We start from the raw sequence: 17,329 nt of genomic DNA on the forward strand, positions 1-17,329 counted from the left end.
CAGGAAGTGACCTCAGGAACCGGAAGTGGGGCATCACTGTACTCCCTGAGTAGTATGGGAAGCGGTGGCGGCCATGTTGGTACACCCAGAGGAGGGAGCGTGTGAGTATGGAAGCTCTGGGCTGTGCAGAGAGATGATTGTATGGGATGTGCTGGAGAAGATGACTTGTGTTATGAAAGCATTGGAGTTCTGTATTAGACTGTGGTTAGGGGGGTGAGGCAGAGTTCCCAGCTGTCCCTTTTTAAGAGGGACAGTCCCTGTCACTCTTTCAGGACTGATGTACAGATCTATGTAAATATACGTAATTTTCTATTGAAAAAATGTGTATAATAGACTCTCAGGGCTTGCTCACACTAAGGGCTCTTTCTGTTTTCTTTAAAGAGACTCTGAAGCGAGAATAAATCTCGCTTCAGAGCTCATAAATAGAAGGGGCACGTGTGCCCCTGCTAAAACGCCGCTATCCCGCGGCTAAACGGGGGTCCCTTCACCCCCAACCCACCCCCCGCAAAAGTGTGTCGGAAAAAGGTCGCAGAATTTCCCTTCCTGGAGGCAGGGCTAACGGCTGCAGCCCTGCCTCCAGTCGCGTCTGTCAGCGGCGCATCGCCGCCTCTCCCCCGCCCCTCTCAGTGAAGGAAGACTGAGAGGGGCGGGGGAGAGGCGGAGATACGCGCTGACAGACGCGCGTGGGGCAGGGCTGCGGCGGTTAGCCCTGCCCCAACCAGGAAGCGCTCCCCGGGTGTATCGAGGGGGATTTGGGGGTGAAGGGACCCCCGTTAAGCCGCGCTATAGCGGCGTTTTAGCAGGGGCACACGTGCCCCTGCTATTTATGAGGTCTGAAGCGAGATTTATTCTCGCTTCAGACTCTCTTTAAGCGCCAGCGATTTTTAAAATCGCCCTAAAAGCACCTGTGCAATGATTCCCTATAAAAGAGTTCACATCTGAGCGGTTTGATTCTGATCCGCTCACCAAAGCGCTGCCTGTACCATTTTCGGAGCGATTAGCCTCAATGGAAGGTATAGGGAAACCGCAAAGCGCTTGAAAAAGTGCTTTCCCCAGCGCTTTCATGAATAAATATTTATTCATGTCAGGTAGAAAGAGTTCACTTACTGACTGGCGTCAAGAAGTGAAAAAAACCGGTACTTATCCGTTAGCCGGGCGCATCCGGCAGGTGGAATTACTATTCCCCCTCCAGGCCGCCATGGATAGTAAGGGAAAGATGTAACTCTGGTGGAGTTTTTTCGCCACCTGCCGGATGCGCCCGGCTAACGGATAAGTACCAAAAAAACAAATGCTTTGCAAAAGCGCTTTACAAAGAATCCCAATGCGCCTCTGGCGCTAAAAAAGATTGCTCACAAAACGGCAAAACGCTGGCATCAGCGATTTATGATGTGAACAAGACCTGAAGGTCCTGTTGTCTTCCTAGTGATTTGCAAAAAACGCTAAATAAAAACGCATATGCGTTTTGTATATGCGAACCACAAACGCATTAAAACGCACGCAAAATGCTTAAAAACGGCTCTGCAGCAACAAAAACGCAAACGCAGCAAAACTGCACACAACATTGACATAAAATGCAGCCTTTCAAGTTATGTTATGTGTGCAACCAGCCTAAGGTGATTGTACTGTTGCGTATCTTTTAGAGCAGAGAGGAAGTTCTGAGTTCAGGTCCGCTTTAAAGGAATACTTAAGTCAAACTGAAAAAATGACTTTTACTCACCCGGGGCATCCCTCAGCCCCCTGAAGCTGGATGGTGCCCTCGCAGCCCCGCTCCGACCGTCCTGTCCCCGCCGGCGGCTACTTCCGGGTTCGGCGACAGCCGCCGACAGGCTGGGAACGCGGCTGATTCTCCGCGTTCCCAGCCGCTATATCACCCTCTATGCTGCTATAGCGTATATAAAGTAATTTTTTCAGTTTGACTTAATTAAGCAATTTTACTACCTATCTTCTCTATCATTTTACAGCAAATCTTTTTAGCAAGTTGTTGATAGTTTTATTTTGTTGTGTTTTTCCACACACAGTTTAACTTTTTGTCTTATTTTTTTGTTCTCAGCCATCTGTTGTAGTTTGTCCTCCATTCCCAGGAGATAAGGGGAGCAGGATGGTGAGTACCCGGCAGTGAGTCTGATCCTTAAGGCCCATACACACGTCCGTTTTTTGCGAACGACGTGTGTATGGGCCTTTAGATGCAGTATACAGTCAGTGATTACTGGCTTCTTTATATGGCTGGATATGTGTAGTTACAACCTCCTTATCTTCCAGTCGGTGACGCTGCACACGGATCTGGGAGACTTAAAGATTGAACTGTTCTGTGAGAGAGCTCCGAAGGCCACAGAGGTGAGATATCATGTCTGTGACAGACACTTCTATAACAACACTTCTGTATTTTGTACCTTTGCATTTTTATCTACCCTTAAGGGGCCCATACACTGGTCAATTTCAGCCATCGATTGATTCTATGGAATTGATCGGAAATCGATTCAATCAAATCTATTGATCGATTTGTGGCCGATTTCGATCAATCGATCTGACAGGATGAAAAATCTAGGTCGATCTGCTGCTGGTAGCAGATCGATGGCCAATAGAGTTGCATTGGATCTAATGGTCCAATAATGCATTTAAGCCCCATCTACACGATACGATTCTTTGTGCGATTTGATTGCGATTCTATTTACAATCCGATTAAATCCGGCATGTCCGATCGGGATTTGATTCGATTCAATTCGATTTGCCATTGCAAAACAATGGCAAATTGAATTGAGTCAAATCGAATCCCAATCGGACATGTCGGATTTAATCGGATCGTAAATAGAATCGTAATCGAATCACACAAAGAATCGTATCGTGTAGATTGGGCTTTAGATCGATTTTCTCCTCCTCTAGAAACACCTCCTCACATTCACGTATACAAGATTTTCCACATGCTTCACTCCTCTGGAATCTTCTTCCAAAACAAAAAAAAATCTGTCACTCTCCAACCTTTGAAATCTTTAAAGGGGACCTGAACTTAGAATGTCCTCTATGTTTTAAGGATACACAACAGCATAATAACCTTTAATCAAAAACATTTATTTTCTACTTCCTGATTCATGGAAGCAGACATATTGGTAACAGCCTGTGCTTTCAAATGGGCTTATCTGCCATAGGCAGTCAGGTGACACAGGGGAGATATCAAATTACAACTTGTGATTATACACAGATGAGGGAGAATTAGACGGGCTCTCTAAATACATACTGGGTGCATTTCTCTACGTTTTCCTTCTGTCCTGCACAAGAGTTCAGGTCCACTTTAAACGCTCCTTTAAAACTCCCTTTTTCTGATGAGCATACACCCTAACTTAGGCCATTCCCCCCACAAGTTGTACTCCTTACTAGATAACCTAAATACACACTGCCTCTAGGTACACATATTGTACGGAGCAGTGCTTTTCAGCGCTGCTAACTTTGGGCGCAGCCAGCGCCGCCATAGACTGTAATGGGAATCAGTCTATAGCGGCGCTCAGTGAGGAAGGTCGGCTCGTCAGAAGACGGAGCCGAAGTTGCTTAAAAAACACAATAATTCGGCCTCCAGCAATCGCTGGAAGCCGAATTATTTCATTCCCCCACTATCCATGTCGGCCTGGAGGGGGAATAGTAATTAAAACGCCCCGGACTTGTGCAGAAGCAGGACCAGCCATATAACAGCTGGATCCTGCGCCCAAGTCTACCAGCGCCAAATTCACATGTACGCCATATTGTATACTGCCCTACCTTTTATTTCTTCCCATACCTTTAGATTGTAAGCTTGAAAGGGCAGGGTTCTATCACCCTTTTGTGTCTTGGAAATTGCTATATATTTTGTTCAGCATGTTACATTTGTTACTGTATCACTATGTCTATCAGTTCTGTAGCAGTCTCTATATTTTGTGTATACCGTTGTCTGTTATTATGTTTTGTTCTTTCTCTGTACAGCGCCACGGAACATGTTGGTGCTTTATAAATCAATAATAATATATATTTTATGAAATCACTGCTTCAGGACAACTGAAGTGAGAGGAATATGGAGGCTGCCATATTTCTTTTCTTTTAAACGATAACAGTTGCCTGGCAGCCCTGCTGATCAATTTGGCTGCAGAATTGTCTGAATCACACCAGAAACAAGCATGCAGATAATCTTGTCAGATCCGACAATAATGTCAGAAACACCTGATCTGCTGCATGCTTGTTCAGGGGCTATGGCTGAAAGGATTAGAGGCAGAGGATCAGCAGGATAACCAGGCAACTGGTATTGTTTAAAAGGAAAGAAATATGGCAGATATATATGGAGGATACATCTCTCTCTACAGTTGTCCTTTAAAGCAGGGGTCCCCAACCACCGGGCCGCGACCCACTGCCGGTCCGTGGGCAGTTGCCAGCTGGGTCGCGGCGGGTCTGGCCTCTCGCCCCCCGCGGCCACCGCTCCTGTCACCTTATGAGCTGGCGGCCGCTTCCTGTCACAGATTCCCCCCGTAGCCGCTCTGAAGAATGCAGCATCTCCTATTGCAGCAGCGCTTCCTGCGCAGCTGCTGTAAGGAGGGAAGAAAGCGGGGCAGCGGCTTCCTGTAGCGGCGATCGCCGTTACCATGGAAACCGGCGCTGCCCCGCTTTCTTCCCTCCTTACAGCAGCTGCGCCGGAAGCGCTGCTGCAATGAGAGATTCTGCATTCTTCAGAGCGGCTACGGGGGGAATCTGTGACAGGAAGCGGCCGCCAGCTCATAACAGGTAACGGAAGCGGCGGCCGCGGGGGGAGGGGGGCTACACTGGGGCACTATACTAGCTACACATGGGGCACTATACTAGCTACACATGGGACACTATACTAGCTACACATGGGACACTATACTAGCTACACATGGGACACTATGCTAGCTATACTGGGGCACACTGGGCACTATACTAGCTGCACACTAGGCACTATACTAGCTATCCTGGGGCACACTGGGCACTATACTAGCTATCATGGGGCACTATACTAGCTATCCTGGGGCACACTGGGCACTATACTAGCTATCATGGGGCACTATACTAGCTATCCTGGGGCACACTGGGCACTATACTAGCTATCCTGGGGCACATGGGGCACTATACTAGCTATCCTGGGGCACACTGGGCACTATACTAGCTATCCTGGGGCACACTGGGCACTATACTAGCTATCCTGGGGCACATGGGGCACTATACTAGCTATCCTGGGGCACACTGGGCACTATACTAGCTATCCTGGGGCACACTGGGCACTATACTAGCTATACTGGGGCACTATACTAGCTATCCTGGGGCACTAAACTAGATATACTGGGGCACACTGGGCACTATACTAGCTATCCTGGGGCACACTGGGCACTATACTAGCTATCCTGGGGCACTATACTAGCTATCCTGGGGCACACTGGGCACTATACTAGCTATCCTGGGGCACACTGGGCACTATACTAGCTATCCTGGGGCACATGAGGCACTATACTAGCTATCCTGGGGCACACTGGGCACTATACTAGCTATCCTGGGGCACATGGGGCACTATACTAGCTATCCTGGGGCACACTGGGCACTATACTAGCTATCCTGGGGCACACTGGGCACTATACTAGCTATACTGGGGCACTATACTAGCTATCCTGGGGCACACTGGGCACTATACTAGCTATCCTGGGGCACTATACTAGCTATACTGGGGGACACTGGGCACTATACTAGGGCACTATACTAGCCGCACCGGGGTACCTAGACTCCCTATACTGGGGCAACTGTGCTTGCTGTGCCGCCGCGAATACCCCCCCCCCCCCCCCCCCCGGGCCCCAGAGAAAATTTTGGACGGTTACCGGTCCCCGGGCCGAAAAAGGTTGGGGACCCCTGCTTTAAAGCATATTAGAGCTGGTCATTGCCAAGTTAATAATGCATCCTGCTTGGATCTAGAGCAATCAAAATTGATTTAGATTGCCCAGTTTCAGCCTGCATACCAGTTGTATTGATCTTGCATACAAGCCAGAAGGATGTACAGAGCAGTGCAGCGGGGAGATTGTAGAGCCAGGCTGTATGGAGTAACCTGTGTACTGTAATATTTTTGCGTACCTTGTGTAAATACCTTCAGCACTAGCGGTCTCTGATCACAGTCGTCACCTTGGGGGATTCGTACAGCCTTGTAGCAGATTTTCACAGAACCTTGAAACGCCCAGGGCAGTGTCAGTATCAGTGATACACGGTCCGAACGTTGTTACAGAAGCTTATCATCAAAGTAGCATCAAAGTAGCGGGAACACAAGAAGCGAAACGGACATCAGCATATAACAAGACAGATATGGAGCAAAGCTTAGATTAATATGAGCGCTAGCTGTGACATTTAGGGATACATCTTATATATGGAAAAACATCCAGATTAACAAGTGTTAACTAGCCACATCCCCCTTTTGCTGGAATAGGGGTGGGTTTACAGGTGTCATCTATATTAGGAACTTGCTATTGGCTTCTAAGACTCTGATTGACAGGCTCTTTAATATAAAATGTCTAGTACACACCATACAATTTTCTGTAAGATTTTCTGTAATTAGATTATATTCTGTAAAGTACTTTTAGAGACTGGTCATGATCTCTGGTGCATTGTCTTCTGGTTATCTCCTGCTGAGTAGAACAATAGGTGCCCATACACTGAACCGATTAGCAGCCAGTCAATCGATTTGTGGCCGATTTTGACCGATTTCAATCGATCTGACATGCTGGAAAATCTAGGTCAATCTGTTGATTGCTTATCAATTTGCATTGGACTTAATGGAAATCTGATGGCAAAAAAATGCCATCAGATCGATTTTCAATAGCTATTGGAAATCTGTTCCTAGTAAAAAAATGTTCCTAAACACATCAGATAGATCAGAAATCTATCTGATGATCTATGTGCTGCTAATCTAATGAGTGTATGGCCAGCTTTAATTGCTGGGCACATAGATGGTTAGATAATTTCCAACATGTTGGAAATGATCTATCTGGCAGGTAAATCTAACAGAAAGTCTTACAGAAAATTGTATGGTGTGTACTAGGCGTAACTGTGGCAGCCCTGACCATACTGAGAACCTTCCGCTGCCCTGTACTCTCAATCCCCAGAATTTCATGTTTTGGAAAACAGGCAAGTTTTAATACTTTCCAATCCCAGGCCGAGACCGCCAGTCTGCACATGGATTAGATAACGGTGCATCTGACCTTTCTTACCAAACAACATGTTCGCTGTACTCCTCAGAACCGAGGTCTCTTAGAATCTGTCTTAAAGAGACACTGAGTTCTTATTTTTTTACCTTATTTTCTTATCCAGTCCTCTTCAGCATTACATTTTAAAGTGGATCCGAGACGAACTTTTACTCATTGCATAATTGTGTTCCTTTCCTATTGTTTATAGGGCATTCCTCAAGCCAAATATGTTTTTGTTTTGTTTTAATACCCTAATTTCCTATAAACTTAACAAGCCACACCCACAGCTTCTCCAGAGTGCCTTGGCGCTTGCAAGGGATTGTGGGATTTCAGTCTGGGCAGGTGAAAAAGGTGTTACTAGCTATAGATTTCAGAGGCAGAGTTTCCACAATCTGAGAGCTGCAGTGCAGATACAGATCAGTTGCCTGTGTAATGGAGGAGATAAGAGTGGAGTTTTCACAGAATATGCAGATTAGCATGCCTAGATACAGATAAGCTTGCCTGTGTGTGTAATTGTGTAATAGTGACAAGCAGAAAACATGTCTGCTCCCATTGTATCACAGGGAAAAATATTAATATACTGTTGAAGCTGTTTGAAGCTAGATTTGCTGTGTAAACTATCTAAACTTTAGATAAGATATATAGACAAGTCACTTGTTATATTTAGTTTTTCATCACGGATCCGCTTTAAGCTGATTCGCCGCATCCCCGCGGCAGAACAAGTTATTTGTGGCCCAGAAATAGCCCTGCAAAGTTTCAGGGCTCGCAGATGTTTCTTCCTATTAGAGGCAGAGCTGTGTGCCGTAGCTCTGCCTCCTCTCCAGTCAATTCTATTTACGATCCGATTAAATCCAACATGTCCGATCGGGATTCTATTCGTTTTGCCATGCAATGGCAAGTCGAATTGAATCGAATCCCGATCGGACATGTCGGATTTAATAGAATCATAAATAGAATAGTAATAGAATCGCACAAAGAATCGTATCGTGTAGATGGGGCTTAAAAGCGGATCCGAGATGAAAAACTAACTATAACAAGTAACTTGTCTATATATCTTATCTAAAGTTTAGACAGCAAATCTAGCTGCAAACAGCTTCAACAGAATATGATTATTTCTTCCTGTGATACAATGACAGCGGCCATGTTCTGTTTGTAAACATTACACACAGGCAAGCTGATCTGCATCTCCAGCCCTCAGCCTGTGAAAACCTAATTCCCCCTCCTCCCCTCTGAAATCTCTAACTAGTAGCACCTCCCCCTCCTCCTGCCCAGACTGAGCTCCCGTAAGCCCTTGCTACTATCTGAAAATGCCAAGGCACTCTGAAAAGCTGTAGGCGAGGCTTGTTTAGTTTATAGGGAATTAGAGTGTTAAAACAAAAACAAAAAAGTATTTGGCTTGAGGAATGCCCTATAAACAATAGGAAAGGAACACAATTATGCAATGAGCAAAAGTTTATCTCAGATCCACTTTAAAGTGAATGAGATTTATACCTGTACAAAACTGTCATTATTCTCTCTCTCTCGCACCCTCAACAGAACTTCATGGCCCTGTGCGCCAGCAACTACTACAATGGCTGCCTCTTCCTCCGCAACATCAAAGGCTTCATGGTGCAGACAGGAGACCCCACAGGTAAGACTTCTCCTCTACATCCAGCTACAGGAGAGCTTCCCCATCCCTCTCCACTGTCCCGCTAACAGTCTCCTCCTTTTCCTCCACCAGGCACAGGGAAGGGGGGGCAGAGCATCTGGGGGCGCAAGTTTGAAGATGAATTCAGTGAATACCTAAAGGTAGGCTTCACATTCCTTATCCAGTGATGATAGTGACCCTGTCATACGTTAGGTAGGATGGCAATGTGTGGAGATACACAGAAACAATGTATGGTTGTGTAGACAGAGATTTGAGTTTAGGTCACTTTCCACACCCGGAAAAAAAAGTGAGAGGAGGATTTTAAACCACACCTAAAGTGAAAAAAAAGACCAAAAAAACCCCATGATATAATAGTATGGATAAGGAATAGAACACCGGTATCAAATAAATAAGTCTCAATTTTTATTTTCAGTTATATCATTTTTATTCTTTTTGCATCTTTCTGTCACGGTTGCAGTTTTAAATCCACACTTCGTCTTTTAAACTATAAAACAAAACAGAGATAATGACACTTTGAACTTTCCTGTAGTAAAACCTTTTATCAAGCTGATGTTATCCCTATGTCTGCTTCCATGAAAGCAGGAAGTAGACACACTGCGGATTTATTGCAGGATTTGTATCAGCTGTAACAAAGAAGCAGAGAGGAAGTTCTGAGCTCAGATCCACTTCAATGCTTTTAAAGGGAACAAGAGACGAAGCACCCTTGTGTATTTTACCATACATATCAGTAAGAACATTAGAGAAAACACTTACCATGCTCTCTGTTTCATCCTCACTGCTAAAAGTGTCTGTTATCAGCTGTGATAAGAATACCGGACTGAGCATTCAGTCTGGCTTTGCAGGGAATAATTATAGCTGAGTCATTATAGCAGAGCCACAAGGGGGCAGGCTTGGGCTTGAAAAGACACCAGAGAAGACAGACTCAGCTAAAATCTTTCCTTAGCAAAGCTAGACTGAGTGCTCAGACGGGGATTCTTATCAGAGGTGATAACAGTCAGATTAAACAGAGAACAATGAAACAAAGAGCACATTAGGTGTTTACTGTCATGTTCCCACTGATTTATAAGGTAAAATACAAGAGGGTGCTTCATCTCTGGTTCTTTTTAAGATGTCGTCCAGTGGCCTTCTCTTTGCTTGCTTACTGGTCAGCGCTGTGTACAAATACTAAATCATAAATCACAAAAAATAATAATAATTCTCGTTGCAATGTTACCAGTTCCAAGTGGCATGGGAGCTTACCAAATTATAGTATTCAAAAGCTGTTGTGCCTCCTGCTACACTGACGTGGTGTACATTGGCCAATAAAAAAATGGATGTGTGTACACACCTAACATGCTGATCTCTTCAGAGAACTCTCTCCATTGTCTTATCTGGTCCACAATGGGCCCTGATGCACTTTTTTTTTTGCGTTTTGTGATCCGATTTTGATTCGTAACAGATCAACTGGATACAGTTAAAATGACACTGAAGCGAAAAAAGTGTAATTTATTAATGTTATTAACCACTTAAGCCCAACTGGACGAGATTTCTCGTCCAGTTGGGCTGCGCGCACTCCCGCGGGTCGCGCGCGCTCCCGCGGGCCCCCCCGTGCGCGCCCCCGCTGCTGCCCGTTAGCCCACCGATCAGTGAAAGGTATTATAAATCCCTTTCGCTGATCGGACCCCCCCGGAGAAAAGCCGACAGCGTCTCTTCAGACGCTGCGGCTGTTCTGAGCTCTGGGCTCCTTTCTTCTGCCTGGGAGCGAGATCGATCGCTCCCAGGACTTTTTGATTCTGGCCATCTTGTGGCCAAATAGCAAATTACACCTAAAAAGAAAAAGTTTTAAAAATAAACATATAAATATATTAAAAAAAAAACCTGTTTACCTCCCACACCAAAAAATACCCCCATACAAGTTTAAATTAAAAAAAAAAAAATTACAATAATAAAAAAAAAAAAAAAAACATAAATAGTTACCTAAGGGTCTGAACTTTTTAAATATGCATGTCAAAGGAGTATATCAATATGATTTAATAAATTATGGGCTTCTAAACAGTGATGGACGCAAAACGGAAAAAATGCACCTTTATTTCCAAATAAAATATTGTCGCCATACATTGTGATAGGGACATAATTTTAACGGTTAAATACCCGGGGCATATGGGCAAATACAATACGTGAGTTTTAATTATGGAGGCATGTATTATTTCAAAACTATAATGGCTGAAAACTGAGAAATAATGAATTTTTTCCATTTTTTTCTTATTCTTCCTGTTAAAATGCATTTACAGTAAAGTGGCTCTTAGCAAAATGTACCACCCACAGAAAGCCTAATTGGTGGCGGAAAAAACAAGATATAGATCAATTAATTGTGATGAGTAGTGATAAAGTTATTGGCAAATGAATGGGGGGTGACAGTTGCTCGGATGTAAAAAAATTTCAACCCTTCGGGCTTAAGTGGTTAATATTGTGTATGTACATAGTATGTATGTGCCTGTATGTGCCACAAGATGACGCTAGTGAACACTCTCCTGTTATAGGAAGTGATCACTTTTTTTTTTTTCTTTTTACATTTTGTTTAACTTTGACAGTTTCCTTTTTTTGTGAATGGATGTGGCCGCTGTTAGCGGTCACGTCCATTCACTCCAGGCATTGCGATTGGGTAGAGGTGATTGTGGAAGAGGACCGCTCGGTCCTCTTCCACAATCACTTAACACAGGATCCCGACGGAAACGGCAGCGGTGCAGAGCGGCAGCAGGAACCCCCGACGTAATAAAACGTCATGTTGCCGTTAACAGGCTAAAGCATGACGTTTTAGTACGTGCGATTGTCATTAAATGGTTAATAGAATATTAGTAGCAAAGAAAATAGTGTCATGTTTTTATTTTCAGGGATATAGCTTTTTTAAATAACATTGCATCATTCTCTAATACACTCAGCATTTTAAATGATTTTGCAGAGCAGACTAGTGACCCTTTGCAAAAAAAAAAACAAAAAAAAAAAAAAAAACCAGTTGAGATAAGAGCTTCAAAAGACAGTGCTGTCCACACTTTATAAAGTCTCAGAGCTCAGAGGAGCTCTTTTGCATTGATAATAACTGAAGTTTCTTAACTCTTTCTGTACTGGAAACAAAATGACACTCATATCTGAGCTAATAATATTTTCTTTCTTAGCTGTAGTACACATACAAATCATTATATCATAAGTTTATTTGCACTTTTGATTCCCTTTAAACTGATGGTAGCGGTGGGCGATCATTTCCAATACGCTGATCTGTTTGAGTCATTCCCTTTAAAGAAAAAAATAGTTTGAAAAAATTAGATTACAATACTAGTCTGATTGCATATTGCAGGGTTTAGAAATCCTTTACCAGTCTGTGCAGCTGTCAACTCCATGAATCTCTAGCACAATCTAGTGTCTGTGTTGTAGATTGAAAATTCCCTGTAATTCAGTTTATCTATTATTTTTTTCAGGCAGGGCCGACACTGCCATAAAGCCAAAGAGTGCAATTGTCCCAGGGCCCCCGACCTCTGCAGGGTCCCCTGCACCGCCGGACCCTGCCACGTTGTCTCCCACACTGCTCCCTGGGGCCCCTGTACATTAGCTGCATACTCGCTTGTCCTGACAGGCGGGTTAAAGAGAAACTGTTAGCCATATTATGCCAGGAAAAAAAAACATATGTAAGATAATTACTTGCTCTACTTATATAACATATGTATTGCACTGTCATGTAATTTTATATAGTAAATAAAGAGAATTCTGATGGCAGTGGACATCTTAGATCCCACAGGCTGAAGCTAATCCTGATGTCCTTTCCTCCTTTACTCCCCGCATCTCCTCTCCTCCCAGCAGCATTACAGAGTGCAGCAGGGAGGAATAAAGGCACTGCACACAGACTCACCTACTCATGGTTCCACACGATGGAGTTCCCGTCTATACTCTCTGCACTACCGACGGTGAGTCTTTGTGCGTTGCCTTTATTCCTCCCCGCTGCCCTCTGTAATACTGCGGAGAGGAGAGGGGGTGAAGGGGGGGGGGGGATGTGGGGAGGAAGTGACATTAGGATTAGCTTGAGCCTGTGGCATCTAAGATGGCCACTGCCAGGAACAGTGTGAGGTGCAGGGGGGATAGTTCTGAATATTCTTTTTTCATAACATTTCAGATTAAGCTGGAGTTGCAGTCATATTTTTTTTCCAGATGTTTGACTGAATTCCAAGATAAATAGTTTACTAATCATTTGTTGACATTGTTCTTTTTACCTGTCTGTTTCTGCTCCTCCCTCAGCACAGTGTACGTGGGGTGGTCTCCATGGCCAATAACGGCCCCAATACCAACGCCTCCCAGTTCTTCATCACCTACGGCAAGCAGCCACACCTGGACATGAAGTACACCATATTTGGGAAGTATGTGTCTAAGTAATCATTCTCCGCTGTGATACCTCTGACTTTGTGGGTGGGAATCTATACTTCCTGTGGTCATAAGACTCCTCCTTCCTTTGCCTTCAGCCCAGTCGTAGGAAACCTGTAGTGAGAGGGATATGGAGGCTGCCATGTTTATTGCCAATTACACAATGCTTTGTGCTTGATTGTGGTGCTAGTCCTCTGCCTCCCCTCTCTGCATCACTGACTCAGAACACATATGCAGACCTGCAGTACTGACCCTATTGGCTGCATTCGCATTCCATATGTGACTCTGACTACTGAGGCCAAAAGGTCAGCGTGAGAGCCAAACAATTATTATTTAAGAGAATCTGTACTGTTCGATTTGTACAATAAAAGCCATACCAGTCAAGTCACTGAGATCTCCTGGGTCCCCGTTGGCTGCCGCCGCGATTCTGGCTTTTAATCGCCAGTTTTAGGCAGTGTTTACAAACAAAAAACATGGCTGCTAACCAGGAAGCGATGTATGTGATAGATATATGTATAAGTGATCTCTCTCTCCTCTCTCTCTCTTCTATATCATGTTACAGTATACTGTACTGCAGGTTTTTATTACATAGTGAATTATCTGCACTCCAGTCTACAGACAAGGTGAAACTGAGAGCAATAAACAAAGCACACACACAGAGCCTGCAGGGGGCGTGCATAACTTCTCCCTATCACAGCAGAGGCAGTGCATTCCTCTCTTGGCCGACAAAGCTTGACAAAGAAAAGAAGATTAGATCTATTACAGAGATGGTGCAACTAGAAAAGGCTGCAGTAATCCAGACCACATTAGAACAGGTATAGGAATTTATAGGATAGAAGAAATAAGGCTGAAATTTTTGTTACAGAGTCTTTTTAACAGGGAATAAACATGGTGGCCTCCATATTATCATATTGCTGCTTTCCTTTATAGCTTACTCCCAGGAGGATTATAATCAGGGCTGTAGAGTGGGTACAAAAATCATCTGACTCTGACTCCTCAGTTTATGAAACCTCCGACTCCAGGTACCCAAAATTGCTCGGACTCCACAGCCATAATTTATAAAATACAAAAAGAAAAACACAGAATTCAGGCTGAACTTGGGAGATAAACCTGGATTCTCTGTTTTTCTTGTATTTTTTTTTTAGCCCTTGTGGGCAGAGTAAAATCCAGTGGTTTCTCTTTGTCACCATTGTCAGCAATTACACAGCTTTTGCTCTGCATATAGTGCGAATGAAAGTATATTATAGCGCCCTTGTGAGGTTAGTTTTGATGCACTGTCTTGCCACAGGAGAGTAGCGCTAGAATATGTGCTCCTAATCTATTTTCGCGGTCACCCACAGCACTTTGGCATTCCCGGTGGGGGGCGTGGGTAAATGTGAAAATGCTGCAGTGGCGGGGTCTGGAGGGTCTCTAGAGCGAGGAAACGACCCCGCCCCCTTGAACATGCGCCAGCATTATAACTTTGTTGAGTTTCCCGTTGTTTTGAAGCGATGTACGGTAAACTGTACAGCACTTCCGATTTGCCTTTTGTTTTGTTTTCTTTCCTCTGTAAATAAAGTTTATTATACTTATGGGGTTTCCTGATGTCCGCCCGTAGCCCACCCCTAGCACAAGAGGTCACAAGTGCTTGTCTCGCTGCAATCAGAAAAGTGCCTCTTTTCTGATATGGGGCAAGGCTACGTGTGGAAGCGGACATCAGGAAACCCCAAAAGTATGATAAACTTTATGTAAAGCAAAGGTAAAGCATTTTTAAAATAGTAATAATAAAAAAAATACTCACCTAAGGAGAGGGAAGACTCTGGGTCCCATTGAGCCTCGCTGTTCCACTCACGTTCCACTTGTTCCAGTGCTGTCTCCCCGTTCAAATCTTCTGCTGCCGAAGGCTTTGGGAGGCTGAGTGCTCTCAAACACAGACGGTTCTACACCGCACATGCACAAGAGAGCACGCTCGCGCACTACGGAGCCGGCCATTTTTGGAGCACTCAGCCTCCTGAAGGCTTCCGAAGCCTCCCATGGAGGGAGAGAGCGGTTTCTATACCATTGGTCATAGACTACTAACAGGGGTGACAGGAGAGGAGTGGGAAGGCTCTATAGGACCCAGAGCCTTTCTCCACCTTAGGTAAGTATCTTTTTTTTCATTTTAAAACCCCTTCAGGTTCACCGTAACAAAAATAAAAAAAAATCCACCCTAAAATGGCTTTTGAATCGCTTTTTTTTAAAAGTGATTTTGTGGTGGATTTTTTGTTTGTACTTTGCAGCGCTTGTTTCTTTTGAATTGGAGCCCCAACACTCCCAAAATGCTGTAGGTCCTGCAATCGAGATTATCCCTAATTAGTCCAAAAATGCTCTAGCGGGTCCCAGTTCTTACGCCACTCACCTGAAGCTGATCAGTTGTGCACCGTGCCTTATCCCCTCTTCATTTCAACACAGCACTTTCCTAGGCTATAGGCTAGCAAAGCATGTAAACAACACTTGACCCCAAACTTTTGCCCGAGGGACCTAGTTCTCGTCTCTGCGGACATCAGTAATTGTGTGTGTGTGTGTGTGTGTGTGTATATAGTGTGTGTGTGTGTGTGTGCGTGTGTGTGTGCGTGTGTGTGTGCGGTGTGTGGTGTGTGTGTGGTGTGTGTGTGGTGTGGTGTGTGTGTGTGCGTGTGTGTGTGGTGTGTGCGTGTGTGTGTGTGTGTGTGTGTGTGTGTGTGTGTGTGTGTGTGTGGATGGTGTGTGTGGTGTGTGCGTGTGTGTGTGTGTGTGTGTGTGTGTGTGTATATAGTGCGTGTGTGTGTGCGTGTGTGTGTGCGTGTGTGTGTGCGTGTGTGCGGTGTGTGGTGTGTGTGTGGTGTGTGTGTGGTGTGGTGTGTGTGTGTGTGTGTGTGTGTGTGTGTGTGTGTGTGTGTGTGCGTGTGTGTGTGGTGTGTGTGTGTGTGTGTGTGTGTGTGTGGGTGCGTGTGTGTGTGTGTGTGCGTGTGTGTGTGTGTGTGTGTGTGTGTGTGTGTGTGTGTGTGTGTGTGTGTGTGTATATACATCCTTAGTCTCTGCCCCATCGTAGATGGTGCTGTAAGATTACAGAAGGAGCCACTCTCTTCATTTCTCAGTCAAAGCCCTGCATTACTGTGTGTTGCTGGTCTCAGTGATAGTGATCTGTCCTGTTGGTTGCAGAGTGATCGATGGTCTGGATACTCTGGATGAGCTGGAGAAGCTGCCGGTACACGAGAAGTCATTCCGTCCCCTAACAGAAGTGCGGATCAAAGATGTCACCATTCATGCCAACCCATTTGCCCTCTAAACTCTGCCAATCATTACTGGACTTTCTGCTGCCTGTCTTAGCTCATCTGTATCAGATGCTACACTGCTCTCCACCATTGGGCCGCCTGGAGGAGGAGGAACTGAGCTGCATGTGTACTCATGATGTGCAGCATCACTGGTCTGTACCACTCTACTCATCTCCAGGGTCTGGGCTGATGCTACACTGCGATCCACCGCTGGGCTACCTGGAGAAGGAGGTACTGAGCTGCATCACTGGTCTGTACCCCTCTGCTCACCTCCAGGGTCTGGGATGTGTTCACAGGTCACAGCTAACCCCATTCTGTGATTTATTGTTTTGTTTTGTTGTTGTTTTTGTTTTTTTTGTTTTGTTTTTTTACAACAAAAATAAAATATTTTTCTTCAAACATATTTTTTATAGAAATGTTTATGCTTAACCCTTTAGCAGCCATTTATTTAGAGGCTTGCAAGTGCTCCGGAACATATCAATTTCTATATTTTCTGCTAGCTGAGAGACATCAAAGCTTTCCAAGAATTTACAGCACAACGAGTTCTGCTGACTGAGGTCATAAGCAGTGCACTTATCTCAAGCGAGATAACTCTACTGAAGCTGCTAATGGGTTGAAGAGTACCAGAAATGGCATGTGGCATGATAAGATAAATGTGTACATATAGCACCAAACCCACTTACAACTTGCCTGTATTCTCTTTTTATTATATTTTTTTTTTAAATTGCAATGGTTAATAAACCAGTGTTTTTATGTGTGCAGTAGGAACAAGCAGACTGCAGTAGCAGCTTTCCTGAAAACTAATTAGAAGTTATAAAATTACCATGATGCTG

At 44.5% G+C, this 17,329-nt stretch overlaps 1 protein-coding gene across 1 annotated transcript; it reads left to right on the plus strand.

Moving 5' to 3' along the window:
• Positions 1–2: 2 nt before the first annotated feature.
• On the plus strand, positions 3–16,899 carry PPIL3 (peptidylprolyl isomerase like 3). Its single transcript, XM_068244029.1, has 7 exons — positions 3–101; positions 2,051–2,101; positions 2,260–2,334; positions 8,727–8,820; positions 8,911–8,978; positions 13,102–13,220; positions 16,384–16,899. Exons 2-7 carry the CDS (start codon positions 2,099–2,101, stop codon positions 16,508–16,510), a joined length of 486 nt encoding a protein of 161 aa, XP_068100130.1. The 5' UTR covers positions 3–101; positions 2,051–2,098; the 3' UTR covers positions 16,511–16,899.
• The last annotated feature ends 430 nt before the right edge of the window (positions 16,900–17,329 follow it).

This window comes from Hyperolius riggenbachi, chromosome 7 (genome assembly GCF_040937935.1).
Source record: "Hyperolius riggenbachi isolate aHypRig1 chromosome 7, aHypRig1.pri, whole genome shotgun sequence".
Taxonomy (NCBI): Eukaryota; Metazoa; Chordata; class Amphibia; order Anura; family Hyperoliidae; genus Hyperolius; species Hyperolius riggenbachi.